Source organism: Herpailurus yagouaroundi, unplaced genomic scaffold (assembly GCF_014898765.1).
Source record: "Herpailurus yagouaroundi ecotype Mexico unplaced genomic scaffold, PumYag 210, whole genome shotgun sequence".
NCBI lineage: Eukaryota > Metazoa > Chordata > Mammalia > Carnivora > Felidae > Herpailurus > Herpailurus yagouaroundi.
The window spans coordinates 12,111,832-12,129,909 of NW_024412441.1; the positions used below are offsets into that span (position 1 = coordinate 12,111,832).

At 40.0% G+C, this 18,078-nt stretch overlaps 1 protein-coding gene across 2 annotated transcripts in view; it reads right to left on the reverse strand.

The window, feature by feature from the left end:
- Window positions 1-290: 290 nt before the first annotated feature.
- PPP1R21 (protein phosphatase 1 regulatory subunit 21) overlaps window positions 291-18,078 on the reverse strand; it is a 66,120-nt gene continuing 48,332 nt past the window's right edge. For both annotated transcript variants that reach the window (XM_040453797.1, XM_040453796.1), the window contains 6 exons: window positions 15,583-15,825; window positions 10,129-10,161; window positions 8,857-8,973; window positions 5,858-5,956; window positions 4,768-4,896; window positions 291-2,032 (listed from right to left, as the gene is read on the reverse strand). In XM_040453797.1, the coding sequence (XP_040309731.1) occupies window positions 2,003-2,032; window positions 4,768-4,896; window positions 5,858-5,956; window positions 8,857-8,973; window positions 10,129-10,161; window positions 15,583-15,825 (651 nt within the window). In that variant the 3' untranslated portion in view covers window positions 291-2,002. The remainder of the gene's footprint in view (window positions 2,033-4,767; window positions 4,897-5,857; window positions 5,957-8,856; window positions 8,974-10,128; window positions 10,162-15,582; window positions 15,826-18,078) is intronic.

Sequence of the window (18,078 nt, forward strand, 5' to 3'; positions counted from 1 at the left end):
AGAGCCTTTTTCTCTTCACTTGGAATTTCTTACAATCCCAATTTTGATTAAAAACATACATTTTCACATATGCATGAAAAAAGGGCAGGAAGAAACAAAAATGTTAATGCCTGAATCTCTACCAAGAGATGCGCACTCTTGACACTCTTTCTTGCTTCCAAATTTTCAACAGTGAGCATGCAGTACATAATCAGGAGAAAGTAGGATATATGTCATTTCATTTCTGAGAACTCGGTCTTCCCCAGGAAGCAGTGCATGATTAAAGACCTCCCCCCCCCCCTTTTTTTTTCTTTTTAGTTTCACTCCTACATGGACTTCAGGTAACCATCTAATTCCCAATTCTGTGCCTAAACTAGAATTACCTCTCACTTTGCACTTCCCATGGCACTCAGGCCTTCCCTGAGAGGTTTACACAGAAGAGACAAGTCCTTTGAGAGGTAGGCTGCAGTGGTGAGCAGAGGAAAAAGGCAGTCCCTAGAAGGACTTCTCTATCCCAAACCCTCCAAAGGAGGAATAGAAATAGACTAGAAATGCCATAAGGACTGTCACAGAGCACTGAAGGCCTGGCAGGAGCTGGAAAGCCTAAATTTATGAGGGAGCTAATCAGAATGGTTATTTGATCTCTTTCCCACAGTGCTTGGGGGCCTAGGTGCAGTTGCAGTGAAAACAGCTGGCTTAGCTGTTAGAGACCTGGAAATGAGGTCACAGAAAACAGAAAGGGGTAAGGGGCCCGTGCCTGGACAGGCAGGGCAGAATGGGACTGAGCTGATTCACTCAGAGGTCCCCAAGGCAGGATCCAAACACAGCCATTACTGTGAGCTCTGGGTCTCTCTCTCTACAGCAGGCAGCAGAGGCCATGGGGCGGAGGTCAAGGAGGTGGCCTTTGTGCTGAGTACAGAGGGAAACTGGTGATGAACTCTCAGCTAAACCAGAATAAGGCATTTTGGAAGGTGGCTAGAGAGGAGGCCCAAAAGAGATGCAGCAGGCAGGGAGGCGGGGAGGAGGGGCTTCAGGAACAGCTGAGCTAATCTGGGGGCTTGGACATGGGGTGGAGTGGGCTTGAGCAAGCAGCTCAGGTAAAAGGAGAATATATTTAGAGAGTGCTGGAGACATACCAGAGGTTTATACCGGAATGATACAATGTTGATGACATAAACCAAGGACAGCCTGAAGTATGGTTACAGGTACTGTTAAGGTAAAACGCAAAGCATTAATAAAGGATAAACCAGACAATTGTTCAATTTGGGGAATTAGAAAGGTTATACCTAAGTCAGGATTCTGTACATTTTGTAAGACATACTTTCATAGGTTTTGGTTTCCTTCATCAAATTTTCATAGCCTGAAAGTTTGACATAAGTACGAATTTATTGACATCAATTTCCTTAAGCTATTATTCCAACACAGAGAAGGTACTGAAGAGCTGTGATAATAAGACAATGATAATAAACCCACAAGATCTGAAGTTTGCAAGACCCACTCCCTCTGAGAGAGAGAGAGAGAGAGAGAGAGAGAAAATACGAATAAGTCTTCAAAAAGAATCTGGAGACTGCTTTCAATTATAGCAAGAAGGAACGCCAGTTTGACAATTTAAGCATTTTATCCAGAAACATAGATCTATTCCATAGATACCAAATCGATTACCATATAATTGAGTTTGAAAATATACAAAATATTTGTTGTTCTTACATACTGAAATTAAAACCTAATTTTAAAAAGTGCACAGTAAAAACAGCATAAGGAAACCTACGATATCCATGATACATGTATTGTTGTCCATTGTACTGTCAACATCAAATTCTGTATTTGCATTACTGGTTACAAATATACTTTAAATGTTTCAAGGCCATTTACAACACTGACTAGTTTACTAGGTCCAAAAGCAGCCCAGCTCCCTGAAGGTGGCCAGCACTGGGCACTGGACACTGGACAAGCAGTCTGGGTCCTGCAGCTCCACGCAAAAGTAGCAGCTTTGGAAGGAAGTCGCCAACCATCTATGTGTAAACTATCGGCTCTTGTTCTTTTTAGAATTTCCCTGTGCAAAGAAAAATATCAACAATAAGAACACAGACTTCTAGAAAAGTAACCCAGAGTTTACAGGCCAAGCTCTCTGGAAGGCTTGGCCTTCCAGTGGAAGCACTGTGGAAAACTTTAGCTTCCAAGACAGAGTACAGCTGGTAACCCTGCATTGCTAACTTTTATTCCGTAATCAAAAAGCAGTTGATCACTTTTAACTCCCCCACTAGCTATCTCCACGACCCCTATCTGCCTGAGGGCTAAGAATCGGCAATAAAGAAAGAAAGCAGAGCTATCTTGGATTTACCAAACCTCAAAAATTAATTTTGATCCAAAGACAAGGAAGTTTATGATTTCAGCCTAAACATGTTCTTAGCCTAAACATGTTTCCTTGTTGCTTAATAAATACCTTTTAAAGGTCTTAATAGATGCTAATTTTGAGTATGTGCCAACTAACGCCCCAGTGGAAATGATCATCTGAAAAAGGAAGCTCAGATACTGACTGAAAACTCAGGGGCAGATGTCTTACCTTATTCCCCATCTCCTCACATACGGCGATTTGGACTTTCCAGTTTTATGAACTTCTTTCTGGAGAAGCTCACTTTTTAGGAATACATTCTAACTAAATTCCTATACTTAACCATTACTTACAAATATATTTTTGTCATGTATGTGGGAAATGCCTGCAGAACACAAATATTTATAACAAGATGAGAGCAAACAAAATGGTTCCAAGATGTTTACTTGGTATCCAATGGAGACCCTGTCAACTCAGCTGTAAGATGATTCTATAGCAACCTTAATTACTAATAAACGGCGGGTGGAGGTGGAGGGGCAAAATACAGGGATCACAGAATGATCAAAAAAAGGTTAACAAAATAAACTACAATGTGAGGAAGGATCTCAAGCTCAGCATTTCATTAAGGACGTATTTTAAGGACTAGATTAAAAAGTTGAGAGAGGACTTGAAAATTCCCTAACTGCTAAAGTAGCTGCAATACAGTTACCTTCGGGACAATGAACTTTGCTGTAGTCAACATTCATCCCTTTCAATTCAGAACAAATGTCTTCTGCACCCTGAAGTCTGCCACTTCTTTCCAAATGTTAGGAGCTAAAACAGGCTTTCTCATAATACTCATACTAATGTATGTGCTTTCTACCATCAACCTGTGAGCTAGCTGTTGCCCTCCTGTAACACCAAGAAAGAGGCCAAAAGAGTTACGGGGAGGCATTACTTAAGGACCAACCCCCACCCATCACCTCCGAGCTCGTTTCCTGAAGCAAAAGTAACTGGAGAACCACAACCAAACTCACACTGTCTGGTTACCATCATCACAAGATGTCCCAGAAAAGTATCACAGACATACACTCTCTTGCTTTCTCCAAAGCGGCCAGGGGCCAATCAATATCATGAGGCTACACCGAGAAATGGTATTATATAATGCAGATGCCAACGCACTAACAGGATATATTTCCCAAGGAGACACCAACTGAGCAGAATGCTGCCCTCACCACCACTAGCCGATGTTAAATAAAGCTATAGTTTGTTCATTTCTATTTCCTCCCCAGTGCTAGCAGCACATAGAAGGAATGGCTGCTAAGTCAATAAGAGGCAGCAGCAGATTTCAAAGAGCACAGGTTAGAGACAGTAAATCCCACCTGGCAGTGGTACAGTATTGTCTGAGTTACAAAACATGCTAAGTATCTGAGAGGCTTCCTACAGTCTGTCTTTCATGGTAAAAGAATATATACATTATGTGACAACAATAGAGACATGATATGTAGATATACACTTTAATATAAGGATAGTACTAATATCTGTTGATCTCAAGACTGGACAAGCAGTGGCTTTATGGAAATGAAAGCAAAAGAAAATTTTGCAAAAGGACAAGACATTCCTAGCTTTATGGATGTGTATGAAAATAAATCTGCTAAAGAAGGTCACTCTTCAACAGCACCATTTTAGTTTCATGGGTGGCTCAGTCAGTTAAACTTCTGACTTTGGCTCAGGTCATAATCTCACAATTCACAGGTTCAAGCCCGTATCGGGCTCTCTGCTGTCAGCTCAGAGCCCACTTCAGATCCTCTGTCCTTCTCTCTCTGCCCTGTGCTCGCTCTCTCTCTCTCTCTCTCTCTCTCTGTCCCGCCCCCATGCACATGCTCTCTCTCTCTCTCAAAATAATAAACACTAAAAAAAAAAAAAAAAAAAAGAACAATTCATATCATAACCTGCCTAAAGAGTCCCCCTAAATGATAAAATAGTAGAATGCCAAAAATGCCCAAAATCAAAGGACACAGTATTATTATTATTTTTTTTTTAATTTTTTTTTTTCAACGTTTATTTATTTTTGAGACAGAGCATGAACGGGGGAGGGGCAGAGAGAGAGGGAGACACAGAATCGGAAACAGGCTCCAGGCTCTGAGCCATCAGCCCAGAGCCCGACGCGGGGCTCGAACTCACGGACCGCGAGATCGTGACCTGGCTGAAGTCGGACGCTTAACCGACTGCGCCACCCAGGCGCCCCAGGACACAGTATTATTAAAGGCCTTAGAGGTCAGACCTCCTCTCAACTTATAATTCAGTCAAAGAAACTGAATTTTACTTTTGGATAATAGGACAAATTGTGTGAAGAATAATTATTTAAAAATACTTTAAATCTCTTAACCTTTGCTCCTGAAATGCATAGCAATGAAATACTTCATATTACATATGAAATACTGTATGTGAGAGACCTCCTCCTTCCCCTTCCCTACCTTACTGGACATCTTCAGCGTGTCAATCTCTTCTCTCTGTTTAGATAATGTCTCGTTCATGCTGCACAGGTGGTCACTCATCATACTTAACTGATCCTCATAACTCCTCTTGGTAGTTGTCAGCTCATCCTAAATGGCAAAGGAACAGAGGGAAAAAAGACAAATCAAAACCCCCCTAGTCACCCACCTCAAAGCTTTTTTAATTTATGAAAGAAATTTGAAAAAAGCAACCTAGCAAGATGACCTATCTGATCAATTAACATAAAGGACAAGCCACAGGCCTTAACAAAATTAAAACAAATGAGGGGAAAAGTTTTTCTTCTTTTCAGCCTTCAAAATAGGTTTTGAATTTCTTTGCAAAAAGACTTTCCTTCTACCTCAGGTATAAAATTGTGACAAAGAACAAGAGGGCTACATTGTCTTTCCAACTCTCCTCAGGTTTTCCCCAAGCCTCAAGGCCCTCAGCCCTCAGGGCAGGACCCTCCTTGGAGGAAGCACCTTTGTCTTCCCATCTCTCTGCTTGCTCCAGCCCCTTAAAATCTAATCCTGTGCTCCTAGCTAATCTGATTAACTAATCTGAAATTAGGAGGGGGCAGGTGTTGCTGTGCTAATGTGTTTTTTCTCTACCTATATCACGTTTATATTTAACAGAGGCTTTCTGGAAACAAGGCTTTTAAAACAGACCAGTGAGGAAGGAGGAATATTCTGCAGCCCCACCTTTCAGTTCAGGTCAGTTTTATGAAATGGTAAACAGAAGAATCAGAGTCATGTGAACAGAGCAAGTGTACAGCCCGTCACAACGGAGATTAGCACGGGGAATGGGGAGGGAGGACTGGGGGTACATAAGTATCATTTAAGGAAATGCTGACTATAAAGCTATTCAAAAGAAAATCAAGTCAGAGAAAGAAGCAATACACAACTTTCTGCCTGACATAAGTTACTTTAAAATGAGTTAGAACTAAAGTGGTTAGAAAAATGCATGTCTACAGGTCAAATGCCACTACTTTTGAAAGGAAACGCTGACTTTGCTGCCCAAGAACTTTCAGTGAAAGCCGTATTAACATTGTGTAGGTAACACTTCTGAACTCACCTGAAGTCTGCTGATGTTCTGACCAGCTACTTTCATCTCTTCCGTCAGTGCCTCTTTAGACTTTTCGGCCAAGGCCAGTCTCTTAGAGAGTGCTCGGCACTGTTAAATTAGAAAACATCCCATTATCTCAGGGGCATTTCCCCCAAACCAAATTCACTTTAGGCCTGTACCACTCACTGAAGGACACAGAAAGATGTGGTCCCTCTCACCACTTTAATAAGCAAAAACATCTACTAACCCAAGCTCACCAAGGTTTTCCTAGCTCTAGCCTGACAACCAGTGGTTACAAAAACTTAAGAAGTTGGGGGTTTTTTGTTGTTTAAGAATTTATTTATTTTTAAATGTTTATTTATTTAGGGGAAGAGAGAGAGAGGGTGCATGCGTGCATATGAGCAGGGGAGGGGCACACAGAGAAGGAGAGAGAAAATCCCAAGCAGGCTCCATGCTGTCAGCACAGAGCCAGACAGGAGGGGAGTAGGGGTGCTTGATCTCATCACCCATGAGATCATGACCTGAGCTGAAATCAAGAGTCAGACACTTAACCAACTGAGTCACCCAGGTACCCCTAAAAATTTAAGTAATCTCTATACCCAATATGGGGCTTGAACTCACAACCCCAAGATCAAGAGTCCCATGCTCTAGTAACTGAGCCAGCCAGGCACCCCTTAAGAAGTTTTTTACATTTACCCAGGATTCATTTATACTCAAACTGGATGAGAACAGAAGTGGTTATTTCAAAAGTTATCAATGATTAGTCAGTCAGAGAAAGATAAAAATCATATGACTTCACTCATATGAGGACTTTAAGAGACAAAAGAGATCAACATAAGGGAAGGGAAACAAAAATAATATAAAAACAGGGAGGGGGACAAAACAGAAGAGACTCATAAATATGGAGAACAAACTGAGGGTTACTGAAGGGGTTGTGGGAGGGGGGATGAGCTAAATGGGTAAGGGGCACTAAGGAATCTACTCCTGAAATCATTGTTGCATTATATGCTAACTAATTTGGGTGTAAATTTTAAAAAATTAAAAATAAAATTAAAAATAAATAAATAAATAAATAAATATGTTTTAAAAAAAAGTTATCAATGGCATCTGACTTTGCAATATGAATCCTAAGGCAATTTTCTCGTGTTTTAAGTCCTCTGTTATAGAGACCACATTACAGGAACAATAAAAGCTTTACAGTCCCAGGCTACAGATTAGGCTCAATCTACAGGGAATATGAAGTCAGTGTAGGAATCTGAAGATCCCAGCTGCTTTCTCTGGGGTTCTACCAAAGCTGGGCTATCCAGAGACAGAGCTCATCAAGAAGAGAAAAGAAAAATTCTGTTTCTCACTATTGTTTAAAGACAGTGTGCCATCAAAGGATCACTAAACTTTCTGATAAGGCCGAGAGACTGACAAGGAGGATCTGTTGAGACACATCTGAATCTGTGTCGACATCACTCAGACTAGCCATTCCAGTAAAGTCATACGGAGGGCTCACCACTTCCTGTTTACAGACGAGGAAAAACTAGGACAATGTAAAAATTGTTGTTATCACATTGTGCTGAAAACATTTCCCAAGATAAGCAAATCTCTTGGAAATGAAACAGCCAACACTCCCCAGCTACTCATTTCATTCCTCACAAGAGAATTCCACCAAATCAACCACCATTTATTAACCAAACATCTACTATGTACTCGGCACCAAACCTGAAAAAGAGGGAGAGATTTGCAAGGCACGGGTCCTCAGAAAGACAACAATCCAGTCTGGGACACTAACTCCAAAGGCAGTTAGGGATCCAAACAAGGACATGGTTGCATGGCCTCAGAAGCTCGGCACCACAGCAGCACCAGCGTAGGTCAGCCAGTTCGCTGTGCTCCCCATTTTCTACAGCCCAACAAGCAGTCACTCTTATTAACTGATCAAAGAGGTGTGGAATGGTGGTTTGTGAACAGCATGGACCTAGGCACATCATTTCTTCCAGCAAGAAAAAAAGAAGCAAAGTCCCTCTCCACATCTAGCAACTGGCTTCCTATCAACCCCTCTATCTCCGTAGTACAGTAGAAAATCACAAAGTCAGGTCCCAGTACTGGGTGTTGTCTTTTCTTTCCCAATTTCTTTAACAATTTATTTATTTTTTTAAGTAGGCTTCACACCCAGAGTGGAACCCAGTGTGGGGCTTGAAGACCCTGAGATCCAGACCTGAGCTGGGAGCAATGGTCAGACGCTTACCCGACTGAACCACCCGGGCGCCCCTCAATCTCTTTAACAACTTAAAGCATTATAATTCTCTGTCTGACATCTAAAACTGACCTTTAGTGTAAAGTTTTAAGTGAGAGACCTTACAGGTATTCTTATAGGTTGAGCACATCCATTCTATCGCTGCACTTTCTTGCTTCATTCTCTCCCTTCTAATTAATGAACTGGTGTAGGATGTTATTGAGTATCTTGCATAGGGTTTTTCTAATTCTCCTAAGAAAATGAGTTATTTGGTTAGGGAAGAAGAAAATGTAACAAAAAGATTATATATCAAAGGTTAAAAGAGGTCACATTTTATCATTTATAGGATTTTATCACTTATTCATTTTATCATTTATAGGAACTCGTTTCTACAACTTGTCACTTAGGAAAAAAAGAACCAGTCATATTTTTTTAATTTCTTTGCATAAAATTCCTTGACTTGTGAACGTCTACCTGCCTATAATTCTCTAAAACAAGCAATCTCTAGCAATAATGCCCCAAACATATATTATGTGACCATAGGAAAGGTGACTGATAAGTCTCTCAACTGTCTTTCGGTAATTTGGAAATGACAAATCAGTCCCTATGTACTGAAATGAGGATGTGGGGTTGGATGCAGCCTGACCAATATGAACTCCAACCAACTTCACACGGATGCATAGACACGAACTTCTCTCTTCGAATGAATAGCAGGAGACCAGGACAGTGACCTAATTGCTGACAGGGTGAGGAAAAAGCCCCCAAATCTAATTAAGTCTCCACTCACCTCAGCGTAAAAATGCACTGACTTGCTGTCAGCCAGCTGCAGTTGAGATGTCAGCTCCACTATCCTTGCCATGTAGTGATTTTTAATTAAGTCTTCACGAGACTCCACATCTGGAACCTGAACAGAGCACACATAACTAACTAAATAAATGCCAGTGAGATGAAGCAGTTCCAGAAAAGATTACCATCACTCCAAAAGAAAAAAGAAAAGGACAACATTTTGTACACTTTCATTTTAAATCGGATAGGGAATCAGTTTTCCTACCCCTCAAAGAAACTTCAGACAAGCCAGGTAAATGTGTATTCTAAATACCTCTTATTCTGCATTTCTGCCTATCTCACAATAAGGTCGTGGCTTCAAAAGAACAGAGCATAAGTGAAGTACTGGGAGGCCCACTACCTCTGGAGTCATGTCCCTCCATCCAGCCTTGAGAAGCCACAGACCTGTCTGACACCTACAACCTCTCCAACCGGAAGAAGGCAGGGGAAAGGGAGCATTGTTGGAACCCCTAAAATCTGAACATTCTTTTTTCCCCTCAGATTATCTTAAGACAGCTCTAATGTTCTTAAACACACTAACCAATGAAACCATTTCTATTCTGAACAGTTTATGGGCCTTGTCCCACACCAGTATTTCCTCTAGTTACTCTAGCAATGGTATGTTATTGAGTTTTAAGTTTAAAAACACAGAGAAATTTCAAGATTACCTAAAGTAAAAGGCCAATAGGGAAATCGAATTTACCAACCTACTTGAACTATATTTACCAGCTTGCTATACTGAGTAGAAAGCTGAATAACTTCAGTGTTCCTTGAATGGTTATTTATAAAGTTACACTTTACAATATTTCAAAACTCAAAAGCCAAATTTGGGTTCACTCCCTTGAGGGCTGGAAAGAACTGGCAAGCACACTACACTGTTGGTCAAGACCCTGAAAAGCCCTCTCCCCAGCCTGCCCACTAGGAGGGCTAACACCTCCAGCCTCCTTCAGGATGCCAGCGAACTGATGGCCAAGCTCTCACCACACCTTGTCAAACTGCCAAGCCAAGTCGTTCAACGAGACAATTACAAAAACAGGCTGCAATTTGTTGGTGACAGTTAAAATAGAACCAGAAAGAAAAGCAACATGGATCCGTGGATGGAGGAGAAAAACACTGGCTCCACAATTTCTAGAATGGTCAGAAAACAATTAGAGAAAGCTGACTTTTGCTGGACTTTGTGAACAAACATACAGTCAAATATTTACTAACAAATATGACGCTAAGCACACATTACCTCATTGTCAGATGTCCTGGTTAAAATCCCAATCTAGAATATAAAGGGAAAAAATCCTTAGAACAGATTGTTTTCACTTCAAATACAATGATTGAAACAGTTGTAATATTTTCGCTTCTCAGTTCACACTGTTTTTAAGTGCTCTGGGAGTGCAGTCCTAGATCATCACCCTGTAAGGTCTTTTACTACAAGGAAGCTGTACCTACAGAGAGCTAACTGTGTTCACTATTTCCATCATGAGGCAGTAATGGATAATGACCATCACTATTTCCTCTATCAAAATGCTGCAGTCATTTTCACTGAAACCCAACAAATTGCCTGGGAAGAGAGAGAGGGAGAAGAGCTTTGACTCATCATTTCTGGGTCTATTTCCAAAACAGTAGCCGAGGAGGGGTAAAGACAGTTTTATGGTGACCATAATAACTAAACATTCCAAACAGAAAATACAAATAACAAACATTCTGCTGAAAGTTCAAAAGGAGAAAGAAGAAATACACTTTTGATACAATGTTATGACATTAATAAATACTAATTTGAGGTTTAAATTAATGAAAAAGAAAATGTAATTTCAGACACATTAAAGTACTGCCAGGTTGCTTTTGTGGATTAAGATTTCAAAAGCAGATAGTCATGAATACTGATTTCAGGTTATTGTTCAAAGTGGAAATGCATGTGCTTGGGCACAATAACTTAAGGAAACTTGGAAATTCAGTTTCAGTGTATTCTGATACCCACAGTTCACACCAATAAACAGTTTTCACAGATTCTAAATAATTTCCTCCAGAGTTACTCTGAACAGTGAACAGAGTATCAACAGAGTGTATGCTAATGAATGTCATGCCCACCTAGCTGTAAAAGAATCTTTTATATTACTTTTTTTTTTAATAGAACCATAATTTTCTACTCACTGAAGCAGGAGTAGCAATTAGTCTTTCTCTTTTAGTTAAAAGCTGTTTATGGTAACATGCCAATCATTTAATTTTATATATTCAAATATGACTACATTTGGCAAGAGAAACTACGAGCATGGATCTATATTCTGCCTCCCCACCCTTATCCAGTGACTCCCTGGTTACAGTTTGTGAATGTATTATAGCACACAGACCCACAGAGGAATGGTAGTAGATAAATGGAAGGAAAAAAATCAACATACATAATTTCAACATGTTCTCATATGATGCTAATGAGCGTAAACTGATATGGCCCTTTTAGAAAATAATTTGGCAATAAAGGTCAAGAAACTTGAAAACATTCATGTCTTTTGACCTAATAGTTCTAACCCTGAGACTGTATCCTGAAGACATCATCCGAGATGCAGAAAGAACCTTATGCACAAAAGGAGATGCTATTTAAAATAGCACAAATTATAACCAGTGTCCAATCATAGGTTAACTAAGGTATATTCTATATAGAATACTATGCAATCAACAACTAAGTTTATACAGAGTTCTAATAATAGGATAAATATTTATGTGTTCACATTACCTTAAAAGATTTGAAATGATATGTAGCACAGTATCAACCAGGCATGAAATTTTGCAGGAAAAATGTTAACAGTAGTTGCTTGAGTATTCAAGAGAATGTCAACTTTTTTCTTCTTTAATTTTCTGTAGTTTTAAATTATCTACAATGTACATGTATTCTCTTTATACATAAAATATATATACTTAAAATTCTATGAATGCTCTTTAATTCCAGCAAGAAGCAGAAATTTGTATTATTCTGTGCCTTTTCTTTCTTGAGGTTACTGACATCTTTGATTACAATGAACTGATAGGTGGCTGAATGCTCAAATTACCCTATTAGGTATTTTAATGACAAATAATATGCATTCAACTACCAAACTGCCACAGAGTTAGAAATAGTAAGTTTCTTTCTGATGTAACTTGTTCAGCCCCAAGGTGCTTAAACCAAAGTAATCTTCTGAGGACTTGTAAGATGAGCTTCCTTAGTCAATCAATTAACTTTAAAATGGGCACAGACTTGCTCCTTACACCCAAAAGGAACATGACAGAAAGGACACACAGAGCTAGCTGCATGCTTAGTCAGTGAAGTTCACTAGGGGTAGGTGGGGAAAGACAAGGGGATAAAAAGAAAGGCTGAAAAGGAGAAATGTCAAGGAAGGCAAAACACCATCACTCTTATATCTCTGTGGTCTCCAGGCTGGTTTTGGCAAGAATCGCCACGCACAGGAGGAAGGAGAGTTACGTGCTGAGACCCTGTCCCTGGCCTGCAATACTCTCCTCGTGCCTTGGACTCCTATTCACTTCTGAACCCCATCCATATTACCTCTTCTGCGGCATCCTCCCCGCGCCCTCCAGCAGCTTTCTCTGTGATCCCACAGCGCTCCACAAATGTCTATCCATGATTGTATTCCATTAGAGTGAAAGCCACAAAAACTGACTGTGAAAAATGAAAGGAGGCCAGTCACATCTTGGTTCTCTAATCCTGACCATCAGAGACAACACCCACAACTAGGGTGCATGGAAAATGTGGCACCTCAAGTGTACCTAAAATCATGGGCAGAATTGTGAATTCAAGAAAGTCAAGGAGAAGGAAAGGAGTTGAAAGGCAAAAGTATGTGAGTATTGAGATGATGGGGGTAATGGATACACAGATATCAAAAGAAATAGCTTGAACAAAGAGAGGGAAGCAAAAATGCCAAGACCATTATCAGGGAAGAGCTCAATTTGGCTTTGTATGAGGAAATGTAGAAGACAGGGCTAGACAGGTAGTCTGGAAAAGGTATCTACACACCTTGAACAAATGAGTGGATTATATTCTATAGATACCAGAGCTACCAGAAGTCTAAAGCAAGAGAGTGCATTATCAGTAATATACTCTAGGAAAATTATTCTGATAACACCTTATAAGGTGGGTGGAAGGAAAGAGACCCTTGCGAGATGCAGACAGAAATCTGTGAACAAAAGAAATCAAGGCCATGTACAGAGATGCTAACTGGACAGACTACTTAAAATAACACTGACTTCCAATCTCAAGCACAAATAAAGTCATCATCACTCATGCCCCAAGAGTGCTCAGTACTAAACGTTTCCCACATCGCTGGAAAGTCCTTCTCACTTACATAGGGAAGAATCAAATAAAAAGACAGTCCTCAATTTTCAGCAACCAACATTAATGACTCAAATACACCAGTGTTGCCAACTCCCAGCACTTCAGAAAGGCAAGCAGTAGACAGATGAATTGATGTCAGCTGATCTATTTTCTGACACCAATCAGATCACAAGGCCATGGTCCCAGATACCTTGGGTTCCATCCTAGTTCCATCATTTACCAAGTGTATGACTTCAGCTGAGTTTTTTCACCTCTCTGCCCCCCAGTCTCATTTACAAAACAGAGACATGATAGTATGTACAATCTCATAGGATCTGTATGAGGACTGACTGAGGTAACATACTAAAAGTCCTCAGCACTGTGGCCGGCCCATGATCACTACAATCACTACTGTTGTATCAGCACTCTTCCCGGTCTAGTCTGGTCCAACAGTTACTCCCTCCACCACCAACTCTACTGCTTAGTGCAAGTGTGAGACGAGCAAAGGAACAGGTATAGGAAAGGAGAAAGAGACAGGAGAGAAACAAGAAATCAGACCAAGAGGGAGAACCGTGTGACCGGATCAATGAGACAGACTCTGAAGGGAAATCCAAAGATGAGTAGGGGGAGGTGCTTTCCCAGGTGGTCCCTGAACAGATGTCAACATTCAGCTATGTGTGTTGAATGTACCCTCTAGGCAGTCAGCTTCTCCTAGCCAGAGGCAATGTGCAGGACTCATGTCTGGGATTCAGACCTGTGATCAGAGGGTCACTCTACAGGATCATCCTGTGAGCATGGTGTCCACGCCAAGTCACAACTCTGAGAAGTGTGGTTTTATGTGTTTTTGCTTTTCTAAAAATTTTAATCCTTTTTTGCTCCCCATATTTTACTATGAAAATTTTCAAACACACAGGAAGTTGGGGATAAAAAGTTTAAGAAATGTCTGTATATCCACCATCTACATTTAATAATTAACATTTTGCTACATTTGTTTTATTTATCTGTGTGTGTGTGTGTGTATACAGATATATACATGTATATATATGTATACATATATACACATATGTATTTTTTTTCTGAACAATCTGAAAGTAAATTGCATATACTGGGATACCTAAGTACTTTGGTGTTTATCTCCAAAAATTAAGATATTCTCCTAAATAATCATAATACCAGTATCACATCTAGGGAAAAAAATAATAAACTGAGTTTCTGACACTGTTAAAATGAAATGGAGCCTATATACATCTTGAAAATAAAAGCTGGTTTGTATGCTTTACTATCAGGGATGCCCTGAATCAGATGTGAGGTAAATCTAAGAAGGACCATGCCTTGCTCATCCATTGCATCAGTGAGCTACAGGAAGGGTAAAATCAAGTGCTAAGGACAGGTCTCACGAAAGCACCATGGCTCACCTCAAGATCTTCAAGAAAGGCTTGTAAAAATGTACCTAATAAGCCATATTTCTAATTATAAGGGTTTTTTCCCCCTCTGATTTCTCCTTTCCTAGATTTTCTAAGTTTTTCTTACAGTGGGCAGAATATTATAATTAGAAAATGTTTCTTGACATAACTTTGAAGTTACCTGAAGTAATTAATAGCTCCAATATAGACAGATGTTTCTTCACCTTCTGAATCACTGCAGTTAAATATAAGGCAAGAAATATAAGGTTGTAAGATAACTTGGCAGTATACTGCCTCATGGAATATAACTAACCTGATGAGCTTCTGTATTACATATATGTTGTAAAGCTTTATACTGTCTAAGAACCATAAATTGGTTTAAAATGGTATTTGTAGGGTGCCTGGGTGGCTCAGTCAGTTAAGCGTCTGACTTTGCTCAGGTCACGATTTCACAGTTTGTGAGTTTGAGCCCCGCACAGGGCTCTGCACTGACAGCTCAGAGCCTGGAGCCTGTTTCGCATTCTGTGTCTCCCTCTCTCTCTCTCTCTCTCTCTCTCTCTCTCTCTCTCTCTCTCTCTAGTAAATAAATAAACATTTAAAAAAAATTTTTAATGGTATTTGGGGTCATTTCTATGGAAAGTTAGACATTCAAGCCCTTGGTCAGAAACATAACCTATAGAAAAACAGAATCACCTTAAATTTGACTTACTTGATCTTTTCCAGGAATACAGCCCTTACCATGGGGAAGTGTCATGGAAAATCAAAGGAAATTTAATGAAATAGCTTTTTCAAGGAGCCATCCTGACTACCCCTTGCTTTTTCTAGAACACATGGATAATACCTGTTTTACACTGACATGTAATTTAGATGGTTAACAGCAAACACTAGGTTAAGGCCTTACCAATTATCGTTAAAGAAGAAGAAGGAGGGGGAGGGGGAGGGGGAGGGGGGGGGGGGGGGGGGGCAGGGGAGTGGAGGAGGAGGAGAAGACACTTACCAGACTGGTGCTGTGAATAGGCTCCAGCACAGCCTTGGTTGAGGCTTCTTCCTGGCCGCCTGCATTCATCCCAGTGGGATTTTCCTGGGCTGGCCCAACCCCCTGCCCGATGCTTGTACTCTTCAGCTTATCTGCAATTCGCTGGTTTTCTTTCTCCAGCTTGATTTTGGCTAACTGTGCTTCCAACATCCAATGCTCTTTTTCCTGCTCCAGTTTAGAAATCTTTTCCAGACTCTGCTGAACCTTGAAAAGCAATAGAGTTCTGCACCTTAGAGGATGATGCAGACAAAACTTAGTGGCTAAAGACAGGCTTCACAGCACATCAACCCAAACTGCCTCCCAGAAATAAAATTTAAAAAGCCTGAACGTTACACAGAGAAAAGGAAATATTGTTAAACAAGATTCACAAAGCACAACCAGAAACTGAAAAATTGGATGACAGTAAAATTAAAAATCTTTACTCATCGAAAGATATCATCAGGGCACCTGGGTGGCTCAGTTGGTTGGGTGGCCGACTACAGATCAGGTCATGATCTTGTGGTCTGTGAATTCGAGCCCCGCGTCGGGCTCTGTCCTGAGTGCTCAGAGCTTGGAGTCTGCTTCTAGTTCTGTCTCCCTCTCTCTCTCTGCCCCTCCCCTGCTTGCTCTCAGTCTCTCTCTCTCTCTCAAAAATAATAAACAATAAAAAAATTTTTAAAAAAAGAAAGATATCATTAAGAGAGTGAAAAGGAAAGTCACAAAATGGAAGACATCCGCAAAGCATGTATCCAACAGAAGACTAAACATGTAGAATATATAAAGAACTTCTACAAATTAGTAAGAAAAAGACAACCCAATAGAAAAATGGGGGGGGGGGGGGGAAGACTTGAATAGGCACTGAACAAGACTAAAAACATAAAAAAGAAGGTATTCAATGTCACTATTATCAAAGCAAAGCAATTTGAAACCACCCAAATGACTAAAATTAAAGGACAGAAAATACAGGGGCACCTGGGTGGCTCAATTGGTTAAGTGTCCGACTTCGGCTCAGGTCAATCCCGTGGTTCACAAGTTCAAGCACTGTTGTCAGACTCTGTGCTGACAGCTCAGAGCCTGGAGCCTGCTTCGGATTCTGTGTCTCCCTCTCTCTCTGCCCCTTCCCTGCTCATACTCTGTCTCTCTCTCTTTCAAAAATAAATAAAACATTTAAAAAATTTTTTAAAAAAGAAGAAAACACAAAGGTGGGCATGTTTGTGGAGCAACTGGAACTACCAGATAGTGCTAGCAGGACTGGAATTTGGGACAAACACTTTGAAAAACTGTTTGGCTGGATCTTTAAAGCTGAAGACATCATATCCTATATGACCCAACAATTCTATTTCTATGTATGTAACCCGATGCACATTTACCAGAAGACATATGTAAGGATGTTCACAATAGCACTATGATAGCCAAACACCTGAAACTACCCAAATATTCATAGGCAATAAAAAAGAATAATGCATATTCACCCAGTAGAATACTAAACAACAATGAAAATGGACAGATTACAATTACACATAACACGGATGAATATTACAAATATAATGTTGAATGAGAGAAGGCAGACCTGAAAGAATATATATTATATAATCTCAATGAATGAAAAGTTTCGTTTACTGAACTTTTCACTAATCTATTGTGTTAGAACACAAGATGATGGTTTTCTTTGGGGGCAAGGAGGAAGGCGAGAAAGGGGCATGAGGAAGGCTGCTGAACTCCTAGTATTTTTTTTCTTAAAGGAATACTTTACATTCAGAAGTGTTCTTTTTAAAAATTTTTACTGAGATGCTAGTTACATCGGTATGTTTGCTTGTGAAAATTCACTGGGATACACAGTTGGCCCTTGAACAACATGGGTTTGAACTACATGGATCCACTTATATGTGGACTTTTTTTCAATAAGTACGTACAATATTGTAAAAGTATTTTCTCTTCCTTATGATTTTAATAACACCTTTTCTCTAGCTTACTTTATTGTAAGAATACAGTGTATGATACATAAAATACACAAAATATGTGTACATCGGATATTTATGTTATCAGTAAGGCTTCCAGTCAACAATAGGTAATTAGCAATTAAGTTTTGGGGGAGTCAAAAGTTTACACGAATTTTCAACTGTGCAAGGGGATCAATGCCCCAGCCCCCTTGCTGTTCAAGGATTAACTATACATTAATAATTTGTATATTTTTTTAAAATTATGTTATACTCCATTCAACAAGAAGTCTAAATAGGGCAAATGAAAGCTTGAGAATTACATGAAAATAAAAACAATCTTACAGTGAATTCCAAATGCTTTACCGGCTATCATGGTTGAGCAACTACCATGCAGCAGACACTGTTCATGGTACTTTCCTGCCAGGATCCCACTGAAGCCTCACAGTCCTTCAATTCTCATTTCCCAAAGAGGGGAACTAAAGCTCCCAGCAGCTGAACCACCTGCTAAGCTAGCAAATGGCAGAGCCAGGATTTGGAT